The sequence below is a fragment of the Phacochoerus africanus genome, chromosome 8 (assembly GCF_016906955.1).
Source record: "Phacochoerus africanus isolate WHEZ1 chromosome 8, ROS_Pafr_v1, whole genome shotgun sequence".
NCBI classification, from domain to species: domain Eukaryota; kingdom Metazoa; phylum Chordata; class Mammalia; order Artiodactyla; family Suidae; genus Phacochoerus; species Phacochoerus africanus.
Genome location: NC_062551.1, coordinates 59,890,220 through 59,916,330, shown reverse-complemented (window position 1 = coordinate 59,916,330; position 26,111 = coordinate 59,890,220). Strand labels below are relative to the sequence as shown.

Sequence of the window (26,111 nt, the reverse complement as noted above, 5' to 3'; positions counted from 1 at the left end):
TTCTATGCCAAAACGTAGCCAACTCTAAATGCTGGGATCTTTTCTAATATCTTTCCCAGCCCTTACATATTTTCTCTCTGTCTAGAAAGACTCAAAAACGTAGCAGGACCATTGAGTTAGGGAATAGAAATATTCAAAGTAGTTCCCAGTTGTAGACAAAACACGTGTTCAAGTTCAATACTAATCCCTCAGCTCTTGTTCCTTTCAGGTAGTTACAACTCATGTTTTTTTTTTTTTTTCATTAAAAAATTGTATTGAAGCATAGTTGATTTATAGTGTGATAATTTCTGCTAGACAACAAAGCAATTCAGTTGTACATGCACACACATCTGTTTGCTTTCAGATTCTTTTCTCACATAGATTATCACAGAATATTGGGTAGAGGTCTCTGTGCTACACAGCAGGTCCTCATTGACCAATCACTCCAAATACTTGAGTGCGCATTTGCCTATCCCAAACTCTCAGTCATCCCTCCAATCCTAACCAAAAATTGATTATTGGGTATGCACCACTAAACTTCTACTTTTAATAACGAGGTCCCCATGTTTCCACATATTTTGATGTGAGAAGAGAGTTTGGGGATATGGAATATTTTTACCTTTCAACACTTACCTGTTGACAAATACTGCAAATGAAAAGAACATGCCTTGTAACTCAAACAAAACGGTCATATGGGACAGGCGTTGATTTTGCGCTACTGGCTTTAACCCTCTGGCACTAAATGCGAGGGTACTTGGTGGGAGGCTATGTAGTAGGACCTGGTAAGCAATAGAGAAACTAGGCTCGTACATCTTACTTATTCGAAAGCTGAACATTTCTTTTTTGAGTTATAATTAACATGTTTTATATTAGTTTCAAGTGTATGACATAGTGATTCAGTAGTTTTATGTGTTATGAAAAATCATCACAGTAAATCCGGTTACTATTTGTCACCATACAAGATATGGTTACACTGTTACTGATGGTAGTTTCTTAAGTGTACATTATCTCTCTCTGACTTACAGCTGCAGTTTGAACTTCTTAATCTATTTGATCTGTTTTCTTTGTCTCCCCCAGGTCCTCACCCTCTGGCAGCTACTGGTTTGTTATCTTTATCTGTCTTGTTTTTCACAAAAAAATAAATATAACTAATAAACAGCAAAGAATATAAACAGGGTAACAATAAAATAAAAATTCACCTGAAATTATTCCATCCTGATCTACATTCAGTCATCCATAATAGCAATATCCTTCAGGAACTTTCTAAGCAGGTAGGCAGGTGCAGATGTACCCAAATAGTCATACTATACACTTCATTTTTGAGCTGATTTTTATCTACCAAACTTTATAAACCTTTACAAACAAGGTTAAAAATACCTTAAATCTTCCACATTTTGTGTCTCCCTTCCAGGAGGGAACAAGCTGGCAGTTTTCATAGGTATCCCCTTCAAAGTTTTTACAATGAACTCAATATATTTAGGAGAATAATTTTAATGGAAAGAGTGAAATTCTAATATGTAAAATGCTTCAAATAGTGGGTTCTGTTAGAGGATCTGGCTTTTGCCTGAGTGAGTCAGGAGAACCATATCCACCCCGCTCTCTAACATCTAATTGCTGATGTTCTCATGGGAAGAGTCCATTGCTGACCTTTGCAGTTCGTTCAGGTCAGCACACTCCATTACCTTATGGGTGATGTCACAAGCCCACTGCTGTAGGATGGTGACAACTCAGTGACTCAAAATGACACTGTGTAGCAGTTCCTTCTCATATAGGGACAGTAGTAGGAATATGAACAAAACATGAGGATATCATTGCTCACCCATCCTTGGAAACCCCCTTGGTTAAGGGCATAGACATTTGAGTCATTTAAAATCAGCCTTCAAACTCTAATCATGTGTAATAAAGAGTTAACTTTGGGAGACTTATTTCCAAAAACAACTTTATTAAGATGTACTTGATGCACAAAAGTCTGCACGTATTTAATGTATGCAATCTGATGAGTTTGGACCTGTGAAATCATCACCGTGACAAAGTTAACATTACCTCAAAAAGCTTCCTTGAGCCTCTCTTTTTGTTTTTGTGGTGAGAATATTTTACATAAGATCTACCCACTTGAAGATTTCGTTTTAATTTAAGAAATTTTTACTTTTTAACTGGAGTATAGTTGATTTACAATGTTTCTGGTGTACAGCAAAATGATTCAGTTATAAATTTATATACCTATTCTTTTTTCTGATTCTTTTTCATTATAGGTTATTAGAAGATACTCAGTATAGTTCCCTGTGCTCTGCAGTAGGAACTTGTTGATCTATTTTATATAGAGTAGTCTGTATCTGCTAAACCCCAATTCCAAATTTATCTCTCTCCTATTTCCCTTTTGGTAGCCACAAATTCATTTTCTATATCTGTGAGTCTATTTCTGTTTTGTAAATAAGTTCATTTGTAGCATTTTTAAAGATTCTACATATAACCGATGTCACGATATTTGTCTCTGTCTGACTGACTGAGTGAGAATTGCTAATTCCATCCATGCTGCTGCAAATGGCATTACTTCATTCTTTTTTTATGGAAGAGGAATATTCCATTGTGTACATGCACCATATCTTCTTCATTCGTCTACTGATGCACATTTAGGCTGCTTCCATGTTTTGGCTGTTGTAAATTGGCAATTTACAATACAATTCACAATTTACATTGTGTGTATCTGTTCAAGTTGAGTTTTCTCCAGATAAATACCCAGGATTGTGATTGATGGATTATATGGTATTTTCTATATTTAGCTTTTAAAAGAAACTCAGTACTGTCTTCCATAGTGATGGCACCCATTTACCTTCCCACAAACGTTATAGGAGGGTTCCCTTTTCTATGCACTCTCTCCAGCATCTATTGTGTGTAGACTTTTTGGTGATGGCCATTCTGACTGGTGTGAGGTGGTACTTCATTGTTCTTTTGATTTATGTTTCTCTAATAATTAGTGAGGTTGAGCATTTTTTAATGTTTTCTGGCCATCTGTATGTCTTCTTTGGAGTAATATCTATTTAGGTCTTCTGTCCATTTATTTATTTTTTGCAATGATGTGTATGAGCTGTTTGTATATTTTAGAAATTAATCTCTTATTGCTCACAATTTTGCAAAGATTTTCTCCCATTCTGTAGGTTGTCTTTTTTATTGTTTGCTGTGCAGAAGTTTTAAGCTGTTTAAAATTATAGTTGATGTAGAATGCTTGTTTCTTTGATTCCTGTTCCACAGCAAAGTGACCCAGTCACACACATTCCTTGTGCTTACGGTAGGAGACCGTTGTCCATCCATTCCAAATGTGAGAGAGAGTTGACATCCACTGACCCCACACTCCCTGGCCATCCCACTCCCTTCCCTCTTCCCCCCTCACCAGCAACCACAAGTCTGCTCTCCATGTCTGGGATCTGTTTCTGTTTTGTAGATAGAATCATCTGTGCCATATTTCAGATTCCACAAATAAGTAATATCCTATGGTAAGTCAGAAAGAGAGAGATTTTAGGTCCCATTGGTTGATTAATGTTTTTATTTTAATTACTCTAAGAGGTGGATCCAAAAAAGATATTGCTGCAATTAATTACAAAGAGTGTTCTGTCTATGTTTCCTTTAAGAATTTTATAGTGTCTGAACTTACATTTAGGTCTTTAATCCATTTCGAGTTTATTTTTGTGTATGGCGTTAGAGTGTTCTAATTTCCTTCTTTTACATGTAGTTGTCTAGTTCTCCTAGCATCACTTCTTTAAGAGAATGTCTTTTTCCCATTGTATATTCTTGCCATCTTTGTCATAGATTAATTGACCATAGGTGCTTGGGTTTGTTTCTGGGCTTTCTATCCTATTCTTAATCTCTGTTTCTCTTTTTGTGCCAGTACCATACAGTTTTGATGACTGTATCTTTGTAGCATAGTTTGAAGTCAGGGAGCCTGATTCCTCCAGCTCCATTTTTCTTTCTCAGGATGGCTTTGGCTATCTTGGGTCTTTTGTGCTTCCAAACAAACTTTAAAATTTTGTTCTAGTTCTGTGAAAAATGTCTTTGGTAATATAATAAGGATTGCATTGAATCTGTAGATTTCCTTGGGTAGTGTAGTCATTTTGACAACATTGACTCTTCCAATTCAGGAATATGGTATATGTTTCCTTCTGTTTGTGCCATCTTTGATTTATTTCATCAGTGTCTTGTAGTTTTCAGAGCATTTGTTTTTTTGGTCTCTTTAGGTAGTTTTATTTCTAGATATTTCATTCTCTTTGCTGTGATGATAATGGGATTGTTTTCCTCATTTCTCTTTGTGATCTTTTATTGTTGGTATAGAGAAATACAATCATTTTTTGTGTATTAATTTTGTATCCTGCAACTTTATCAGATTCATTGATGAGCTCTAGTAGTTTTCTGCCAGGGTCTTGAGGATTGTCTGTGTATAATATGCCTTCTGCAAACCACAACAGTTTATTTCTTCTTTTCCATTTTGAATTCCTTTATTTCTTTTTCTTCTCTGATTGCTGTAGTTGGGACTTCCAAAACTAATAAACTCGGTGACAGTGGATATCCTTGTTTTGCTCCTGATCTTAGTGGAAATGCCTTCAGCTTTTTAACATCGAGAATGTTAGGTGTGTGTGGTCATATGTGGCTTTTATTATATGGGGTAGTTTCCCTTTATGCCCACTTTCTGGAGCTTTTTTTAAAAATCATGAATATTTAATTTTATCAAATGCTTTTTATCCATCTGTTGAGATGATCATATGGTTTTTATTGTTCAGCTTCAGTGTATCACACGGATTGATTTATGGATATTGAAAAAAACCTTGCTACCCTAGGATAAATTCCATTTGATCATGGTATACAATCCTTTTAAGATATTGTTGGAGCTAGTTTGATAGCATTTTGTAAGGATTTTTGGCATCTATGATTCATTCAATTATATTTGCCAGTAATTTTCTGTTTCTGTGATAGCTTGGATGGTTTTGGTATCAAGGTGATAGTGGCCTCATAGATAGAGTTTGGGAATGTTGCTTACTGTACAGTTTTTTTTTTTTTGGATTAGTAAGGATGGATGCTAACCCTTTTCTAAATGTTAGGTAGAACTGACCTGTGAAGTCATCTGATTCTAGATTTTTTTTGTTGTTTTGAGTTTTAAAACTACTGATTGAATTTCAATACTTGTGATTGGTCTGTTTCTATCTTCTATTTTCTTTCTGGTTTAGTCTTGGGAAATGTATATTTCTAAGGATTTGTCCATTTCTTCTAGGTTGTCCATTTTATTGTCATTTAGATGCTCAAAGTAGTCTCTTATGATCTTTTGTACTTCTGTGCTGATGGTTGTAACTTTTTAATTTCTGATTAAATTGATTTGGGCCCTCTTCCTTTTTTTTTTCTTGATGAGTTTGGCTAAAGGTTTATCAATTTAGTTTATCTTTTCAAAGAACCATCTTTCAGTTTTAATGGTCTTTTCTATAGTTTTCTTAGTCTCTGTTTAAATCATAAATATCAGAGCAGAAATTAGTTCTTTTTTTTTTTTCTACTAACTTTTGGGTTTTGTCTTTTCTTCTTCTTTCTAGTCCCTTTAGGTGTAAAGATAGATTGAGATTTTTCTTATTTCCTGAGCTAGGCTTGTAGTGCTATAAACTTCCCTCTCAGAACTGCTTTTGCTGTGTCTCATAGAGTTTGAATAGTCATGTTTTCTTTTCATTTGTCTCTAGGAATTTTTTGATTTCTTCTGTGATTCATTGATTGTTTAGTATCGTATTGTTTAGCCTCCATGTGTTTTTGTTTTCGTGATTTTTATCCCCTTGTAGTTGATTTCTAGCTTCATAGCACTGTGGTCAGAAAAAAATTCTTGGTATGATTTTAATTTTCTTAAATTTACTGAGGCTTGATTTGTGGCTGAGCATGTGCACTTGAAAAGAATGTGTATTCTGCTGGTTGAATGGGATGTTCAATAAATATCAGTTAAACCCCTCTGGTCTAATAGGTCACATAAGGCCTATATTTTCTTATTGATTTCCTGTCTTCATGATCTGTCCATATGTATGTGGGATGATAAATTCCCCCACTGTATTTTGTTTCTGTTGCTTTCTCTTTTTATGCCTGTTAATACCAGCATCTTTTGGTTGGAGTATTTAGTTTATATTTAAAGTAGTTATTGATTTGTATGGCTTCACTTCCATTTTACTGTTTTGTGTTTGTTTTCGTAGTTCCTTTTTTCTCCTATTTATTCTTTTCTGTTGTGGTTTGAAGACTCTTACTGTTTTTTTTTTTTAATTTCCCCAATACATAATTTTTTTCTACTGTACAGCAGGGTGACCCAGTTACACATACATGCACACATTCTATTTTCTCACATTATCATGATACATTATAAGTGACTAGACAGTTCCCAGTGCTACACAGCAGGATCTCATTGCTACTCCATTCCAAAGACAATAGTATGCATCTATTAACCCCAAGCTCCCAATCCATCCCACTCCCTCCCCCTCCCCCTTGGCAACCACAAGTCTGTTCTCCAAGTCCATGATGTTCTTTTCTGTGGAAAGGTTCATTTGTGCCATATATTAGATTCCAGATATAAGTGATATCATATGGTATTTGTCTTTCTCTTTCTGACTTACTTTACTCAGGATGAGTGTCTCTAGTTCCATCCATGTTGCTCAAATGGCATTATTTCATTCTTTTTTATGGCTGAGTAGTATTCCATTGTGTATATATACCACACCTTCCTAATCCAAATGTATGTCCATGGACATTGAGGTTGTTTCATGTCTTGACTATTGTGGATAGAGCTGCAATGAACATGCAGTGCATGTGTCTTTTTTAAGGAGCGTTTTGTCTGGATATACGCCCAAGAGGGGGATTTCTGGGTCATATGGTAGTTCTATGTATAGTTTTCTAAGATACCTCCATACTGTTCTCCATAGTGGTTGTACCAGCTTACATTCCCACCGACAGTGCAGGAGGTTCCCTTTTCTCCACAGCCCCTCCAGCATTTGTTATTTGTGGACTTATTCATGATGGCCATTCTGACTGGTGTGAAGTGGTATTTCGTGGTATTTTTGATTTGCGTTTCTCTAATAATCAGGGATGTTGAGCATTTTTTCATGTGTTTGTTGGTCATCTGTATATCTTCCTTGGAGAAATGTTTATTCAGGTCTTTTGTCCATTTTTTTCCATTGGGTTGTTGGCTTTCTTGCTGTTGAGTTGTACAAGTTGCTTGTATATTTTAGAGATGAAGCCCTTGTCAGTTGCATCATTTGAAACTGTTTTCTCCCATTCAGTAAGTTGTCTTTTTGTTTTCTTTTGCTGTGAAAAACTTGTCAGTTTGATTAGGTCCCATTGGTTTATTTTTGCTTTTATTTCTATTGCTTTGGGAGACTGACCTGAGAAAACATTGGTAACGTTGATGTCAGAGAATGTTTTGCCTATGTTCTCTTCCAGGAGTTTGATGGTGTCTTGTCTTGTATTTAGGTCTTTCAGCCACTTAGAGTTTAGTTTTGTGCATGGTGTGAGGGGGTGTTCTTTGCATCTTCTTTAATTTCCTTGATGAATGTTTTATAGTTCTCAGCATATGAGTATTTAACCTCCTTGGTCAGGTTTATTCACAGGTATTTGATTTTTTGGGGGGTGCAATTTTAAAAGGTATTGTATTTTTGTATTTCTTCCCTAATATTTCATTGTTAGTATACAGAAACATGATTGATTTCTGAATGTTCATCTTTTAACCTGCTAGTCTGCTAAATTTGTTGATCAGTTCAAGTAGTTTTTGGGTTTTTAGGGTTTTCTATATATATAGTATCATGTCATCTGCATACAGTGACAATTTTACTTCTCTTCCAATTTGGATGCCTTTTATTTCTTTTGTTTGTCTGACTGCTGTGGCTAGGACTTCCAATACTATGCTGAATAACAGTGGTGAGAGTGGGCATCCTTGTCTTGTGCCAGGTGTTAGTGGGAAGGCTTTCAGCTCTTCTCCATTGAGTGTTAAATTTGCTGTGGGTTTGCCGTAAGTGGCTTTGATGATGTTAAGGTGTGTTCCCTCTATACCCACGTTGGTGAGAGTTCTGATCACGTTGGATGTTGGACTTTGTCAAATGGTGTCCATGCTCCAGGGTGGAAAAATTAACATTGTAGAAATGGCCACACTACCCAAAGCAATCTACAGATTCAATGCAAACCCTATCAAACTACCCATGACATTTTTCACAGAACTAGTACAAACAATACAAAATTTTATATGGAACCACAAAAGACAGAATCGCCAAAGCAATTCTGAGGAACAAAAACAAAGCAGGAGGCATAACTCTCCCAGACTTCTGGCAATATTACAAAACCACAGTCATCAAGACACTGTGGTACTGGTACGAAAACAGACAGACCAATGGAACAGAATAGAGAACATAGAAATAAACCCCGACACCTATGGTCAATTAATCTTTGACAAGGAAGGCAAGAACATAAAATGGGAAAAAGACAGTCTTTTCAGCAAGTATTGCTGGAAAACCTGGACAGCTGCATGCAAATCAATGACGACTCTTATTGTTATGTTTGAATTTATTTTTCTTTTTTTGGTTGTATACTTATTACAGATTTTTGATTTGTAGTTACCTTGAAATTTTTGTGTAGCTCTCTCTCTCATCATATATATAATGATTGCTCTAAGTTGTTGATTGCTTAATTTCAATCTCATTAAATACCCTGTAGTTTTACTGTTCCCCTCACAATTACTGTTTATGATATGTTTTACATTTGTTTTGTGTGTCCCTTAATTGTTTATTGAGGATACATGATTTTACTTGTTTTATCTTTTAACCTATGTACTGCTTTATTTGTGGATGGTTTCCTACCTTTACTATGTTTGCCTTTTGTGAGATTTCCTGTTTCGTAATTTTCCTGTTTCTTTTCTGTCTGTCTTGTCTTTGTCTGCCTGTCTTTCTTGCTGTCTGTCTTTCTGCCATTTTAGGGCTGCACATGCAGCATATGGAAGCTCCTGGGCTAGGGGTTGAGTTGGAGCTACAGCTGCTGGCCTGTGCTACAGCAGTGCGGGAACCAAGCCATGTCTGGGACCTACACCTGTGCTACACCACAGCTCACGGCAATGCCTGGATACTTAACCCACTGAGCAAGGTCAGGCATTGAACCTGCATCCTCATGGATACTAGCCGGGTTCCTTACTGCTGAGCCACAACAGGAACTACTATTTTTCTTATTTCTGGTTGCAGTATTTTCTTTTTAATCTGGAGACACTCCTCTAGCATTTGTTGTCAAGCTGGCTTGGCGGTGCTAAATTTGTACTTTTCTGGACTGTGAACTTTTGATCTCTCCATTGAATCTGAATGACAGCTGTGCTGGGAAGAGTATTCTTGGTTGTAACTTTTTTCTTTTATCCTTTTATTTATTTTATTTTATTTTTATTTTTTTTTGTCTTTTTGCCATTTCTTGGGCCGCTCCCGCGGCATATGGAGGTTCCCAGGCTAGGGGTCGAATCGGAGCTGTAGCCACTGGCCTACACCAGAGCCACAGCAACACGGGATCCGAGCCGTGTCTGCAACCTACACCACAGCTCATGGCAATGCCAGATCCTTAACCCACTGAGCAAGGGCAGGGACTGGACCCGCAACCTCATGGTTCCTAGTCGGATTCGTTAACCACTGCGCCACGACGGGAACTCCCCTTTTATCCTTTTAAATAGTTGATGTTTGTTGTTTTTATGTTTGTGGTTGTTTGGTTACATTTATCAACCTTGGGGAAGTGGCCTCTAGGAGGCATTCCATACATACCAGCAATGCACGCTCCTTTAATCTCCTGAGATATGTGCTCTAGGGATTCCCTATGAGTGCTGTATGGGTCCTTCTGTTTGAGTGGGCTGACCAGGTGGGTGGTCTGATAGGCTTGGTTGACCCCTAGTCCAGTTGGTTGACAGACCTTGTCTTGTGTGGATGCTGCTGGCTGCTGTCATGGTGGTTTCAGGGCTAGTGCTGGCTTACTGATGGGTGGAGTCAGTTTCAAAGGCTTGAGGGCTGTTGGCCACTTACTGGAAGGTGAAACTAGACCCCTGAGGTCAGTGAGCATGTTACTGGGGTCCGGCTGCAGGGCCCAGAGATCCAAGAGCTCATTTTGGGTTGTTGTGGTGAGGTGTGTCAGTTCCTTTCGAAGCTGGATATGGAGTTTGGGGTGTCCTGAAGGTTGTGCTGGCCTGCTAGTGTGCAGGACCAGTGTCCAGCTGGTCCTAGGGTAGGGTCTAGCTTGCTCTGTGGGATCATTCTTGCTTCTGGTGTCTGTCCCCCTGGGGGGTGAGGCCAGTCTAGAGGCTTATGCAGGCTTCCTTGTTGAAGGGGCTGGCACCTGCCCACTTTTGGGTTGGGCTGGTTCTTGGCCTTCTGGTGGGCTGGGCCATGTCTTGTGGGTGAGCCTAGAGGCAGCTATGGACTCATTAGTCTTAGGCAGCCTGTCTCCTGAAGGATGGGACTGTGTCTCTGGCCAGATAGTTGTTTGGCCTGAGGTGTCTCAGCTCTGTCACCTCCAGCCTGTTGTGTGGGGCCAAGTCTTAAAGATAATGAAGCAATGTCAGCCACAAACAATGTTCCCCAATGTCTACCACCAGTGTATGTGTCCCCAGGGTAAGCCACTGCCACCCCCACCTCTGCCTCTCTAAGAGACCCTCCAAGATCAGCAGGTAGGACTGGCCCAGGTTCTTATGAAAGTATTTCTTATGCTCTGGGTCCTGGAGCACATGAGATTTTGTGTGCACCCTTCAAGAGTGAAGGCTCTGGAATTCCAACTGTGGCTCAGTGGAAATGAACCTGACTAATATCCATGAGGATGTGGGTTTGATAGCTGGCCTCACTCAGTGGGTTAACGATCCAGCATTACTGTAAGCTGCAGTGAAGGTCAGACATTCCTTGGATCTGGTGTTGCTGTGGCTGTGGTATAGGCCAGCAGATGTAGCTCTCATTTGACCCCTAGCCTGGGAACCTCCATATGCCACACCTGTGGCCCTAAAAAGCCAAAAACAGGAGGCTCTATTTCCCTGAGTCCTGGGGGACTCCTGTAATTAAGCCCTACTGGCCTTGAAATCCAAATGCTCTTGGGGGCTTGTCTTCCAGTGCTGGATCCCCAGGCTCTGGAGCCTGACATGACACTCAGAGCCCTTGTTCCTGTGGGAGATACTCTGCAGTGTAATTCTCTAGGGTGTGGGTCACCCACCTGGGAGGTGTGGGAGATGATCATATCATGAGCCCACCCCCCAACTATCTTGTTGTGGTTTCTTCTCTATATCTTCAGCTGTGGAAGATCTTTTCTGGTAGGTGGTAGCCCTTTCCACTGATGTTCTGCACATAGTTTTGATTTTGGTGTTTTTGTGAGAGGAGGTGAGATCAGGGTCTTTTTATCCCACCATCTTGTCTGCTCTCCCCACTTAAAGTTTTAAATGTAAAACACAGTACTGTTGACGAAGGGCACTGTACTGCACAGCAGGTATCTCATATGTACTCACCAGTTTTCCCAACACCACTTATTGAAGAGACTATCTTTCCTCCACTGTGTGTTCTTGCTCCTTTATCATAGACTAATTGACCATAGATGCTTGGGTTTACTTTGGGCTTTCTATCCAGTTCCATTAATCTATTTCTGGTTTTGTGCCAGTACTATACTGTTTTGATGACTGTAGCTTTGTAGTATAGTCTGAAGACAGGGAGCCAACTTCCCCCATTTCTGTTTTTCTTTTTCAATATTGCTTTGGATATTTTTGGTCTTAAGTATTGCAATATAGATTCACTCCTGCCTATGAAAGATAGTCTTCTCTTTCCCCTTTGCCTCCTTCACCTTGTTTATGTAGAATTTATATGGCCAAGATTTGTAATCTTGGCTCTTGACGGCAATTGTAATTATCTTCTTGTTTGTACTCATTTCCATATATAAACCTGTATATGGTATATTGCACACGCCAGTCCCTGAAGTGATGAATATCCCTAAGGCTCCATGGGTGCTGGATTCTTTGATTTAACTTTATATTTACACAAAGGACAATGTGACTAGACATAGTACTCTTCATCCCTTTTATTAGGGCAGAAATTGCTTCCATGTCTTTTGGCTTTAAATACTTCTGGAGGAATCTTAGGAGAACATGTTATAAGTTATTCTCTTTTTAATATGTTTTCTTTATGCTGAATCTGAAGAGAAAGAAACACTTCCAAAAGTTGGGACCTTAATAGACTCATTAAATGAGCAGTGTTTAAGTAATGATATACATAAATATAAAAATAATAGAAAAATGTGTAACTAATGGTTAGTAGTTAGAGATCTAGTGGTTGGCTCTTTTGAGCCAGTTGTATATGAGCAGACAGTCTCTGAAATCAAGAATCATTACTTCATTTTACACCAAACCTTTTCTTTGAAGTGCTGTAACTAAAAGCTTAAAAAAAAATAAAAGGCCATGGAACCACAAAAGGTGAAGGAAATAAGAATTCTCTTGTACCAAGATACATGAGAGGGAAGCTCTTGAAAGATTGTTTGGATAAATATTACATTATTAATTCCACTGATGAAACCTAGGTTTATGCAGTCGTCTTATATTTATTTATTTTTAAATTAAAAAATTTTTCAATGATTTTTATTTTTTTCCATTATAACTGGTTTACAGTGTTCTGTCAATTTTCTACTGTACAGATGATTGGATTAGGAAGATGTGGTATATATACACAATGGAATACTACTCACCCATAAAAAGAATGAAAAAATGCTAATTTTTAATCTTTTATTTATTTTTTTCTGCTATACAGCATGGTGACCCAGTTACACATACATGTATAGATTTCTTTTTTCTCACATTATCGTGCTCACATTATCATAGTTCCTAGTGCTACACAGCAGGATCTCATTGCTACTCCATTCCAAAGACAATAGTATGCATCTATTAACCCCAAGCTCCCAATCCATCCCACTCCCTCCCCCTCCCCCTTGGCAACCACAAGTCTGTTCTCCAAGTCCATGATGTTCTTTTCTGTGGAAAGGTTCATTTGTGCCATATATTAGATTCCAGATATAAGTGATATCATATGGTATTTGTCTTTCTCTTTCTGACTTACTTTACTCAGGATGAGTGTCTCTAGTTCCATCCATGTTGCTCAAATGGCATTATTTCATTCTTTTTTATGGCTGAGTAGTATTCCATTGTGTATATATACCACACCTTCCTAATCCAAATGTATGTCCATGGACATTGAGGTTGTTTCATGTCTTGACTATTGTGGATAGAGCTGCAATGAACATGCAGTGCATGTGTCTTTTTTAAGGAGCGTTTTGTCTGGATATACGCCCAAGAGGGGGATTTCTGGGTCATATGGTAGTTCTATGTATAGTTTTCTAAGATACCTCCATACTGTTCTCCATAGTGGTTGTACCAGCTTACATTCCCACCGACAGTGCAGGAGGTTCCCTTTTCTCCACAGCCCCTCCAGCATTTGTTATTTGTGGACTTATTCATGATGGCCATTCTGACTGGTGTGAAGTGGTATTTCGTGGTATTTTTGATTTGCGTTTCTCTAATAATCAGGGATGTTGAGCATTTTTTCATGTGTTTGTTGGTCATCTGTATATCTTCCTTGGAGAAATGTTTATTCAGGTCTTTTGTCCATTTTTTCCATTGGGTTGTTGGCTTTCTTGCTGTTGAGTTGTACAAGTTGCTTGTATATTTTAGAGATGAAGCCCTTGTCAGTTGCATCATTTGAAACTGTTTTCTCCCATTCTATAAGTTGTTTTTTGGTTTCCTTTTCCATGCAAAAGATTGTTAGTTTGGTTAGGTTCCATTGAAATAACGTATTTTTAAATTTTAATTTTATTGGAGTATAGTTGATTTACAATGTTGTACTATTTTCAGATGTACAGCAAAGTGAATCGGTCACACATACAAATATATCCATTCTTTTTTCCCCATATTGGTTATTAAAACAATTGAGTAGATTTTTCCTGTGCTGTACAGTAGGTTTTTGTTAATCATCATTATAAAATGATTAACAAAATTGGAGTTCCTATCATGGCTCACCAGTATTTGACTAGCATCCCTGAGGATGTAGTTTTAATCCGCCAGGGGGTTAAAGATCTGGCATTGCCATGAGCTGTGGTGTAGGTGGCAGATGCATCTTGGATCTGACATTCCTGTGGCTGTAGTGTAGGTCGCCAGCTGCAGCTCCGATACAACCCCTAGACTGGGAACCTCCAGATGCCATGGGCCCATCCCTAAAAAGACAAAAAAAAATGATTAACAAAATTAATCATTTTGTTAATTATTTTATACTGGAGAGTTCATATATTATTCCCACCCTCACAATTCTTCCCTCCCTGCTATGGTTTTGCCTATGGTAACCATAAGATTGTCTTTTGATTTTGTTCTTTTTTAAAAAATTATATTTATTTATTTTTCCAATGTCAGAATGGGAACCAAGTTACACATACCTGTATACGTAATTTTTCCTCCCATTGTTGTGTTGCAATGTAAGTATTTAGACATAGTTCTCAGTGCTACACACCAGGATCTCATTGTAAATCCATTCCAAGAGCAATAGTTCACATTCGTTAACCCCAAGCTCCTGATCCTTCCCACCCCCTCCCTCTCCCCCCTGGGCAGCCACAAGTCTATTCTCCAAGTCTATGATTCTCTTTTCTGTGGAAAGTTTCATTTGTGCCCTATATTAGATTCCAGATATAAGTGATATCATATGGTATTGATCTTTCTTTTTCTGACTTCACTTAGGATGAGAGTCTCTAGTTCCATCCATGTTGCTGCAAATGGCATTATTTTGTTCTTTTTTATGGCTGAGTAGTATTCCATTGTGTATATATACCACATCATCCTAATCCAATCGTCTGTCAAGGGACATTGAGGTTGTTTCCATGTCTTGAATGGTGCTGCAATGAACATGCTGGTGCATGAAGATCGTCTTTTAAATCTGTGCTTTTTTTTCTGTTTAGAAATAAGCTATCTTGTGTCAACTTCTATTAGATTCTACATAAGTGATATCATATGATATTTGTCTTTCTCTGACTTACTTCACTCAGTATGAAAATCTCTAGATCCATCCATATTGCTGCAAATGGAATTATTTTTCTTTTTTCATGGCTGAGAATATTCCATTGTATATGTTGACCAAAATGTCCATCATCCAGTCCTCTGCTGATGGACATTTTGATTGCTTCCATGTCTTGGCTATTGTAAATAGTGCTGCAGTGAATATTAGGTTGTATATATCTTTTCAAAGTATAGTTTTTCTGGATAGATTCCCAGGAGTGGGATTGATGGATCTTATGATAGTTCTCTTTTTAGTTTTTTTTTAAATGGAACCTCCATAGTGTCCTCCAGAGTGGTTGTACCAATTTGCATTCCCACCAGCAGTGTAGGATGGTTCCACTCTCTCCATGCTCTCTCTAGAATTTATTGTCTGTAGACTTGTTAATGATGGCCATTGCCATTCTAGCTGGTATGAGGTGGTACCTCTCTGTAGTTTTGACATGCATTTTTCAAAAAATTACTGATGTTGAACATCTTTTCATGTGTGTGTTGGCCATTTGTAGGTCTTCTTTGGAGAAATATCTGTTCAGATCTGTCCATTTTTTGACAAGGTTTTTTGTTTTTGTGATATAAAAGTTCTATGAGATGTTTGTATATTTTGGAGATATACAAACAGTCACTTCATTTGCAGAGATCTCCCATTTTATGGGTTATCTTTTCATTTTTTAAAATGGTTTTCTTTGCTGCACAAAAACTTGTAAGTTTAATTAGGTCCCATTGGTTTATTTTTGTTTTTATTGTCATTATTCTAGGAAATGGATAAAAAAAAATACTGCTGCAATTTATGTCAGAGAACGTTCTGCCCATGTTTTCCTCTAGGAGTTTTCTATTATCTGGCCTTATGTTTAGGTCTCTAATCCATTTTGAGCTTATTTTTGTGTATGGGGTTAGAGAGCATTCTAATTTCATTGTTTTATGTGTAGCTGTCCAGTTTTCCCAGCACCACTTAGTGAAGAGACTGTTTTTCCTCCACTGTTTATTTTTGCCTCCTTGGTCATAGATTAGTTGACCTTAGGTTCTTGGGTTTATTTCTGGGCTTTCTATCCTGTTCCGTTGAACTCTATTTCTCTTTTTACGTTAGCACCATACTGTTTCGAGCACTGTAGCTTTGTAGTGTACTCTGAATTCAGGAGGCCTTATTGCTCCATTTCCGTTTTTCTTTTTCAATATTGCTTTGGCTATTTGTGGTGGTTTGTGTTTCCATACAAATTTTAAAATATTTTCTTTTAGCTCTGGGAAAGAATGTCAGTGGTAATTTGATAGGAATTGGACTGAATCTGTAGATTGCCTTGGGTAGAATAGTCATTCTGACTATATTAATTCTTCCAATCCCAGAGCATGGTATATTTTCCCATCTACGTGAGTCGTCTTTGATTTCTTTCATTAGCATCTTAAAGTTTTCAGAGTACTTTTGTCTCTTTAGGTGGGTTTATTCCTAGGTGTGTTATTCTTTTTGATGTGACGGTAAATGGGATTGTTTCTCTAATTTCTCTGTCTGATATTTCATTGTTAGTATATAGAAATTCATTCAATTTCTCTATATTAATTTTGTATCCTGCAACTTTATCAAGTTCATTGATGAGCTCTAACAGTTTTCTGGTAGCATCTTTAGGATTTTCTAGGTATAAATCATGCCATCTGCAAACAGTGATACTTTAACTTCTTGTTTTCCAATTTGGATTCCTTTAATTTCTTTTTCCTCTTTGGTTTTCCTCCCAAAACTATGTTGAATAACTGTGGAGAAATTGGACATCCTTGTCTTGTTCCCGTACTTAGAAGAAATGCTATTAGATTTTTACCACTGAGAATGATGTAAGCTGTGGGTTTGTCATATATGGCCCTTATTATGTCGAGGTAGGTTCTCTCTATGCTCACTTACTGGAGAGTTTTTATTGGAAATGTGTGTTGAAGTTTATCAAAAGCTTTTTCTGCATCTATTGAGATGATCATATGGTTTTTATTCCTTAGTTTGTTGATGTGGTATATCACATTGCTTTTGTGGATATTGAAGAATCTTTGTATCCCTGGTATAAATCCCACTTGGTGTATGATCCTTTTAATATTTGTTTGGATTTGGTTTACTAATATTTTGTTGAGGGTTTTCCTATCTGTATTCATCAGTGATACAGACCTGTAATTTTCTTTTTTGGTGTTACCTGTGTCTGTTTTTTGTATCAGAGTGATAGTGGCCTCATAGAATTAGCTTGGAAGTCTTCCTTCCTCTGCACTTTTTTGGAAGAGTTTCAGAAGACTAGGTATTAATTCTTCTCTGCGTATTTGATAGCATTCACCCGTGAAGCCATCAGGTCCTGGACTTTGGTTTTTCAGAAATTTTAAAATCACAGTTTCAATTTCAGTACTTGTGATCGGTCTATTCATATTTTCTATTTCTTCCTGGTTCAGTCTTGGAAGCTTGTAACTTTTTAAAGAATCTGTTTTTTCTAGGTTGTCTATTTTATTGGAATATAGGCTTATAGTAGTCTATGATCCTTTGTGTTTCTGTGATGTTCATTATAACTTCTCCTTTTTTCTCTTAAGTGATTTTAATTTTTTCCATTATAATTGGTTTACAATGTACTGTCAATTTCTACTGTACAGCAGAGTGACCCAGTCTCACCCTCCCTCAACTTATCCTCCATTATGTTCCATCATAAGTGATTAGATATACTTCCCTGTGTGATACAGCAGGATCTCACTGCTTATCCCCTCCAAATGCAATAGTTGGCATCTCTTAACCCAAAACTTGCAGTTGATCCCGCTCCCTCCACCTTGGCAACCACAAGTCTGTTCTGCAAGTCCATGAGTTTGTTTCTTTTCTGTGGAAAGGTTCATTTGTGCTGTATATTAAATTCCAGATATAAGTGATAGCATATGGTATTTGTCTTTCTCTTTCTGACTTCACTTAGTATGAGAGTCTCTAGTTCCATCTATATTGATGCAAATGGCATTATTCTGTTTTATGGATGAGTAGTATTCTATTGTGTAAATATATTCCACATCTTCCTAATCCAATCATCTGTTGATGGACATTTAGGTTGTCTCCATGTCCTGGCTATTGTGAATAGTGCTGCAGTGAACATAAGGGGGCATATGTCTTTTTCAAGGAAAGTTTTGTCCTTTTACATTCTCAAGAGTGAGATTGCCTGTTTATATGGTAGTTTTGTACTTAGTTTTTTGAGGAACCTCCATACTGATTTCCATAATGATTGTACCAATTTATATTTCCACCAACAGTGTAGGAGGGTAGCCTTTTCTCCACACCCTCTTCATCATTTGTTATTTGTTGACTTGTTAATGATGGCCATTCTGACTGGTGTGAGGTGGTACCTCATAGTAGTTTTGATTTGCATTTCTCTAGTAATCAGTCATGTTGCGCATTTTTCACGTGTCTTTTGGCCATCTGTGTATCGTTGGAGAAATTTCTATTCAGGTCTTTTGCCCATTTTTCACTTGGGTTGTTGGCTTTTTTTGCTGTTGAGTTGTATAAGTTGTTTCTAGATTTTAGAGATTAAGCCCTTGTCAATTGCATCGTTGGAAACTATTTTCTCCCTTCTCTAGGTTGTCTTTCTGTTGTTGTTGTTGTTGTTTTAATGGTTTCCTTTGCTGTGCAAAAGCTTGTCAGTTTGATTAGGTCCCACTTGTTTATTTTTGCTTTTATTTATGTTCCCTTGGGAGAATGACCTAAGAAAACATTTGTAAGTTGATGTCAGAGAATGTTTTGTGTATGTTCTCCTTTTTCATTTTTAATTTTATTGGTTTGAGCTCTCTCCCTTTTTTCTTGATAAGCCCAGCTAAAGGTTTTAAATTTTGTTGATATTTTTGAAGAACCAACTTTAGGTTTCATTGATCTTCTCTATTGTTACTTCGTCTCAATTTCATTTATTCCTGCTCTCATCATTATAATTTTTTAGGGTTTGTCTCTTCTTCCTTTTCTTCTAACTCCTGTCCTCAATTCTTAACATTTTTTTCTTTATTCTTTTCTGTGGCAGTGATACCCACCACACTATCTTTCACCTCATTTACTCTTCTGGCTCAGATATTCTGCTATTGATTACTTCTAGTGTAGTTTTCATTTTCATTTCAGATATTGTGTTATTCACCTTTTGTTACCTTTTTTTTTTTTTTTGCTTTTTTGAGGGCCACGCATGCAGTAGTTGGAAGTTCCCAGATTAGGGGTTGACTTGAAGCTACAGCTGCTGGCCTGCACCACAGCCACAGCCACAGCCATGCAGTATGCAAGCCATGTCTTCAACCTGCACTACAGATCATGGCATTGCTGGATCCTTAACCCACTGAGTGAGACCAGGGATTGAACCAGGATCCTCATGGATACTAGTCAGGTTCATTACCATTGAGCCAGAATGGGAACTCCACTTGTTCTTAAATCTTCTAGCGCTGCATTAAACATTTCTTCTCGTGTCTCAATCTGGGTCTTCGTTCTTTTTCTGAGATCTTGGATCATCCTTACTATTGCTCTGAACCCTTGTTTTCGTCATTTAGTTGTTTTTATGGGTTTTTATTGTAATCCTCTGTCTGAAGCATATTTTTCTGTCATCTCATTTTGTCTAACTTTCTGTGGTTGTGATATCCTATCCACAGGCTACTGTATTGTTCCCTCTTGTTTCTGGTGTCTGCCTCCTCATGGGTGAATCTGATCCAGGGGATTGTATAGACTTCCTGGTAGGAGAGGCAGGTGCCTGTGCACTGGTGGGTGGAGCTGAGTCTCTCTGATGGTCAGGGCTATGACAAGGAGTGTTTTTAGAGCTGGCTGTGAGTTCAGGATGACTTAAGACTGTCTGTCTGAGTGTATATATATATATATATTTTGTCTCTTTGCTATTTCTTTGGGCCGCTCCCGTGGCATATGAAGGTTCCCAGGCTAGGGGTCGAATCGGAGCTGTAGCCACTGGCCTACGCCAGAGCCACAGCAAAGCGGGATCCAAGCCGCATCTGCAACCAACACCACAGCTCACAGCAACGCCAGATTGTTACCCCACTGAGCAAGGCCAGGGACCGAACCCACAAACTCATGGTTCCTAGTCAGATTCGTTAGCCACTGTGCCACGATGGGAACTCCTGAGTGTATATTTTTGATGCAAGGGCTCTTTTTAGTATGGATGTCTGTTATGTCTTTCCTTAGTGTCTGCTGGCCATTATCCCATTGATAGGAGGTGAGACTAATGTGGTGACCTGAGCCTGCACTGGATATTGAATGGAGGCTCTTTTTTGCTCTGTGGTTGTCACTACCCAGTCTTCTCCCTATTTGTTGAGGGTAGGATCCAGCAGGTCTGTTTTTGAACTGTTTGTGCCCTGTGGTGTGAGGTAGGAAGGATTGGCGTGCTCCCATTAAGAGACAAGCATCTGAATATTCCTCCACTAGAGCTGGTCACCTGTGAGTGTGCTCTGTTGTGTCACTTTTCATCTGCTGTGGGGGTTCACCAAGTACACGATTGATGGCAGTGCTATGCCTGCAGTTGGCCCTGGTTTCTCAGGTGTTGTTTTCACCAGGACATCTGCACAGATCTGATGAAGTCGGGCCCCAGTGCCTGCTCTGGGAGCCATGGAGACAGCTTAGCTCTAGCTTGGTTCAGTCCCCACATGTACATGGCCACGGATCTCACAGATGGCAAAGTCAGACATGTATCAGCCACAGAAGCACTTTTTGCCTGTTGAGATGTTTCACAGGCACTGGATTTACAAAGCTGGCAGCAGGAGGTGTAAATCTGTGGTTCCCACAGCCAGGAGGAGAGATTTCAGCTCTCATTCCTTAGTTGAAGGGCCCCTGGGGCTCAGCTGTATTTACAGCCCCAACCTCTGAGTGTGGGGAGCCCACTCAAGTCTGCTCCTGAGGTAACAGGGGTATAGGAACCTATCGAGAAGGGAGGCAGGTGGGGGCACTGATCAGGCACATGGGATCCCTGCACTTTCTGTACAGCAGTGGCAGGATCTGGTGCCCCATCGCAGGTTTCGCAAGGTGACTGGGGTTCTCTGTAGCTGGGGCAGAGGACCAGCTGGTATCCACTCACAAGTCTCATGCAGTATCTGTGACTCTCTGCAGTCCTGGGAGAACTGAAGTGGAATCAGGTACCTGCTGGGAAATTTCCAGGGTATCTGGGACTCCCTGCACTCTCAGCACAGCTGGAGTAGAGTCAGGTGCTTGCTGGCAATTTTCACAGGGACGACTGGTATTAGAGAGCTCCTAAGACCATGGGAGTAGGGTGGCACCTACTGGCAGTTTTTCAGAGGTATCTAAAATCCAGGCACTTCAGAATCTCAGAGGCAGGGCTCAGTGCCAGCTTGCCACTGGTCTCCTAGCATCTGCTGGCCTCTGGACCTCACAGTGGTGCTAGAGGCTCACACCCACCCCACACACTAGTAGACGGTTTCCTGTCACCTGAGAGTGCTCACAGAAGGGGGATTCTAATGGCAGCCATGCCCCTCTCATAGACTGCCCCCCAGCAATGGTGCTTTGCCTCTCTGGCAGGACCCGGTTTCTTCTGAGCCCACCTCCAGTGTCACCATCCAGCCTCTTGAGGTCGTCTCTGTGCATCCAACCCTTGTCATCTCCCTGAATCTGACCTCTGCATCCTGGGGGATGATGCTGGGGCGCACAGCAATGCACTGCTGACCCTCCGCATAGCTTACTCTGTTTTTCTCCTTGCAGACCTCCTGCTGCTCTTTCTTTCTGGGCTCCAAAGTTCCCCTCTGTTCAGGCTGATCTCACTGGTGAGAGGGTTACCAGGGGTGTGGGAACTTTTTTCCCTTAAAACTTCCTCCCTGGGGTGCAGGTTGCATCCTGGTTCTTTTCTCTCTTTCTCTTGCTCTCCTTTTTCTATTTTTCCTTTCTCATCCCTCTTATCCCACTCAGCTTCATTTTTTTTTTTTTGCATTTTTGGAAGTCTGATGTCTTGTGTCAGTGTTCAGTAGATGTTATGCATGGAGTGTTCCATGCATAAATGTATTTTTGATGTTTTTGTGGAAGGTGAGCTCTGTCCATTTTTCCACCATGGTCTCTATTATCTCTATGCAGTCTTCTTTGCAAATGTTATAGCAGATATTTTGTACCTGTTTCTTTATGATGAATGCTAATAAGTAGAGATAATGGGTGAACATATATGTATATTTTTGTATCTTAAACTTCTGCCCACGTTCTGAATTTTTTTCTGCCCTGTGTTCCATAACTTAGGTAACAGGGAAACACACAAAGCTCTCATAAAGAATAAAATACTACTCCAGTGGGAAAAATGCCTTTTCGAAAATGTTCATAATACCTTCTATGAAGAAACAATAGTAGAAGTTCTCAGAAAACTCGATACCGTATATGACCCCAGGAGCACTTTTTACACAAAAGACGTATTTCTGGTAGGAGAGAAAGGAGCGGGAAAAACGATGGTTATGAAAGTGGTGTTGTTACAGTGGACACACGGTGATATTTGGAAAGATGTCATCTCATATATTGTTCATCTCACCTCTCATGAAATAAACCAGATGTCTGAGAGCAGCTTGGTTGAGCTGATTTCCAAGGAATGGCCCAGTGGCCAGGCTCCTGTTGCAGATATCCTGTCTGATTCTCAGAAGCTCCTCTTTATTCTCGAGGACATGGACAATGTGGACGCCAGCTTAAATGTAGATGAATCTGCCTTGTGTAGTGACAGCAGAAAGCACGTGCCAGTATCAGTCCTCCTGTCAAGTTTGTTCAAGAGAAAAATGGCTCCAGGTTCCTTGTTCCTCATCTCCTTACGGCCGGATGGCAAGGCAGCTGTGATGGCATCAGTGAAGAAGAATTACTCTATAACACTGAAATTTTCTGATGAAAAGAGGAAGAAGTACTTTGCCTTATTCTTTAAGGACAGTCAGAAGGCTACGAGAGCCCTCAAGCTCGTCCAAGAGAATGATATGTTTGTGAACCTGTGCCAAGTACCTGTCTCGTGCTGGATCACCTGTGTTGCCCTAAACCGGCAGGTGGAGATGGGAGGTGAGGGGAAACTCTCATGCCAAACACTCACTGACTTATATGCCCACTTTCTTGCCAACACACTGACATCTGGGGCTGGGATAATGACCAGTCAGCGCCGCCGCACCCTATTGGAACGTCTTTGTTTGTTGGCTCTAGAAGGACTGTGGCATGACATGCTGCACTTCACTGATGCGGATCTTAGGAGTGTTGGGCTGACGAAGGCTGATGTCTCTGCGTTGAAGGCTCTGAGGATTCTTTTGCCAAGCAGCAACTGTACCGACCGCCATACTTTCATACACTTGAAAATCCAGGAATTTTGTGCAGCCGTGGGATATATGATGTTACTGAGTGAGTGCCAGATCCCTTCAGCCAACAAAAAGTATCCAGAGAGAAGGGAACGGTACAATGACTTTAGCCCCATCACCATGTCTATTTTTGGTCTTCTGAATGAGAAGAGGAGGAAAATTCTCGAGACATCCATTGGCTGTAATCTGTTGACGGGAGAGCTCAAGAAATACTTTCTACAGAAAATGAAATACATGGGTGATCATCCAAAGACAGTGGAACACCACATGCCTTTGTTTTATTGTCTCTTCGAGAATCAGGATGAAGAATTTGTGAAACAGATTATGGACTCTTTCCTAGAGGTGACCATTTATATTCAAGAAAACAAAGATCTGATGGTTTCCTTATATTGTCTGGAGCACTGCCGTCTCCTACAGAAACTTAAGTTGAGTGTTCAATGCATCTTTGAAAACAAAGAGCCTCATACGCTAACTCCTAGGTGAGTCTTCTAAAAATTCTTTCCTGTATTTCTTAGACCTTCCCCAAATTCTGCGTGTTGACTGTAACAGCACTGAATCTCAAGGCCATGCAGACCGTGGAGTCCTGCAGAGCCTCTGATTGATCCAGTGATTTAAAAATCTCTCTGCTTCCATTTAACTCAGGATTTCTGGGTAAACATCAGCATTATTGACATTTTGGGCCAGATAGCTCTTTGTGGTGGGAGCTTTCCTGTGCATTGTAAACCATTGCGTAGTATCCCTGGCCTTCACCCAAAAGAAAACAGTAGAACTTAATCCCTTTATCCAGTTGTGATAATAAAAAATACCTTCGTACATTGCTAAATCCCACACTTTGCTTCATTGAGAAGCAGTGGTTGTGCCTCAGTTCTTCAGACCTGTTGTGTGGATTAACTTAAAGCAGTCTTACAAATCACTTAGGGGCGTTCCCAGTTGTACATAACATTTGTCATCAATTTGATGTATCTTAGTTAACATTGTCACATGCAATACACCCTCAATATGTTGGATCTTTCCTGCCTAGAGACACAACAACGACTTTTGTGGATCTGGATGCCATATTTAGTGCTTCATCATACTTCTTTCTGCTGGGTGTTAATTCTGAGTCAGAAAACAAGTACTCCCAAAATACTTATTAATGCATATATTATCTATGAAATGTCTGGAGTTGATTTTTTTCCTCTAGAGTTATATTTTTCCCTCCAGCAGTAAAATGAGGAGCCTCGTCTATTGGAGAGACCTCTGCAATTTACTCCACACCAAGGAGAACCTCAAGGAACTGGAAATTTGTAATAGTGACTTTGATGATACCTCAGAGAGGGTTCTGTGCAAAGCTCTGACACACAGCAGCTGTCACCTTCAAACACTCAAGTAGGTATTCTATCAACTCTTACCTTAGATGTTCCCCTGGGAATAATAGTATTACTCTTTTCCTTCTCTGGGTGAGGACAGTATAGTGCAAGAAAGCAATGAGGATCTCATATGATCAAGGTAATGCTGGGAATGGGAACTGGGGCAGATGAATGAAGTGGGGAGACGCTCCCTGATATTGTTGTAGGATCTTCAGAAAACAGCTGACCTATCACAATGTATACAATATCAAATTATGTTGTACACCTAAAACTAATGTCATGCTTTATATCAGTTATACCTTAAAAAGATAATTGAGGTGTTCCTGCAGTAGTGCAGTGGGTTAAGAATCTGACTTCAGGGGCTCAGGTTGCTGCAGAAGTATGGGTTCAATCCCTTGCCTGGTACAGTGGGTTAAAGGATCTGGTGTTGCCGCAGTTTTGGCATAGGTCACAGCCATGGTTTGTATTCAGTTCCTGGCTCAGAAACTTCCATATGTTCAGGGTGGGGCTATAACATTTTAAAAAGATAATCAATTCAGATGCTGATGAATCACAAGTTATCTGGGCAAAAAAAAAGCCACCTTACTCTGGATTATGTTCAACCACATGAAGTGGAAGCCCTCCCCCTATTCTCCACTCTGATGGAAAGTCTGGAGGTAAGAAGCTCATGGCAGGTGTACATTCAGATTTATCATGGTCTAGCCTCCGCCCCCGTACTATTCCTCAGTTGTCTTTAGTGCTTCTATGATGAAGATGACTTTGTGCCCCAGGCATTGTGCCCATCTTCCGGGCAGGAAGCAGAGGGAAGAGGAGGAGGGGGAAAGGCATTCATTCAAGTTTCAGGAGATTCCTTAACGAAGCCCTTCCAGAATCCCCACTTGGGTCACTTCTGTTTGCATCTCATTGACCTGTTCATTTGGTCCTGAGGTAGTTTCACGTAGTTGCAAAGGAGGACACAGAAGCCAGTATCTATTCTTAGAAGCAGTGATAAATTGTAAAACAAACAAAAGACTTATTCTAAGGATAAACGCAAAAATGGTTCAGGGTAGGAGTCTAACAGCTGATTCCATAGAAGTGCATTAGAATCAATGGGAGAATACGTCCCTTGCCAAAACAAAGTCACTGGTAATCTAACATTCACCTGAGTCTGAGGCTTAGCCTTCTTTTCATCCAAGAAGAATGCCCGTGTTGTTTCAGGTGCTAGTCTAGGCACTTGGGATACGTCAGTTGAGTTGAGGTGGGGGCAAGTGTCCTTACTTTTCTGATGGGATAGAAAAAAGGCAAACGTAATAAAAACATGTATTTTTAATATATTTGAGGTTAACTGTTGGGGAAAGAATAGCAAGAAAAGGAGTCTAAATGGGGTGTCTGAGTGGTGGAGGGGACAGGCTTCAGTAATAGATGCATAGTAAGGTAAGATTTGAACAAAGACTTGAACTGTTGAGAGAATGAATGAG

At 39.6% G+C, this 26,111-nt stretch overlaps 1 protein-coding gene across 3 annotated transcripts in view; it reads left to right on the top strand.

Moving 5' to 3' along the window:
- NLRP11 (NLR family pyrin domain containing 11) overlaps window positions 1–26,111 on the top strand; it is a 45,141-nt gene that overhangs the window by 1,052 nt on the left and 17,978 nt on the right. For 2 of the 3 annotated variants that reach the window (XM_047792433.1, XM_047792432.1), the window contains exons 2-3: window positions 22,230–23,784; window positions 24,491–24,673. In XM_047792433.1, coding sequence (XP_047648389.1) covers window positions 22,230–23,784; window positions 24,491–24,673 — 1,738 coding nt within the window. The remainder of the gene's footprint in view (window positions 1–22,229; window positions 23,785–24,490; window positions 24,674–26,111) is intronic. The other variant, XM_047792435.1, reaches the window with a different exon arrangement.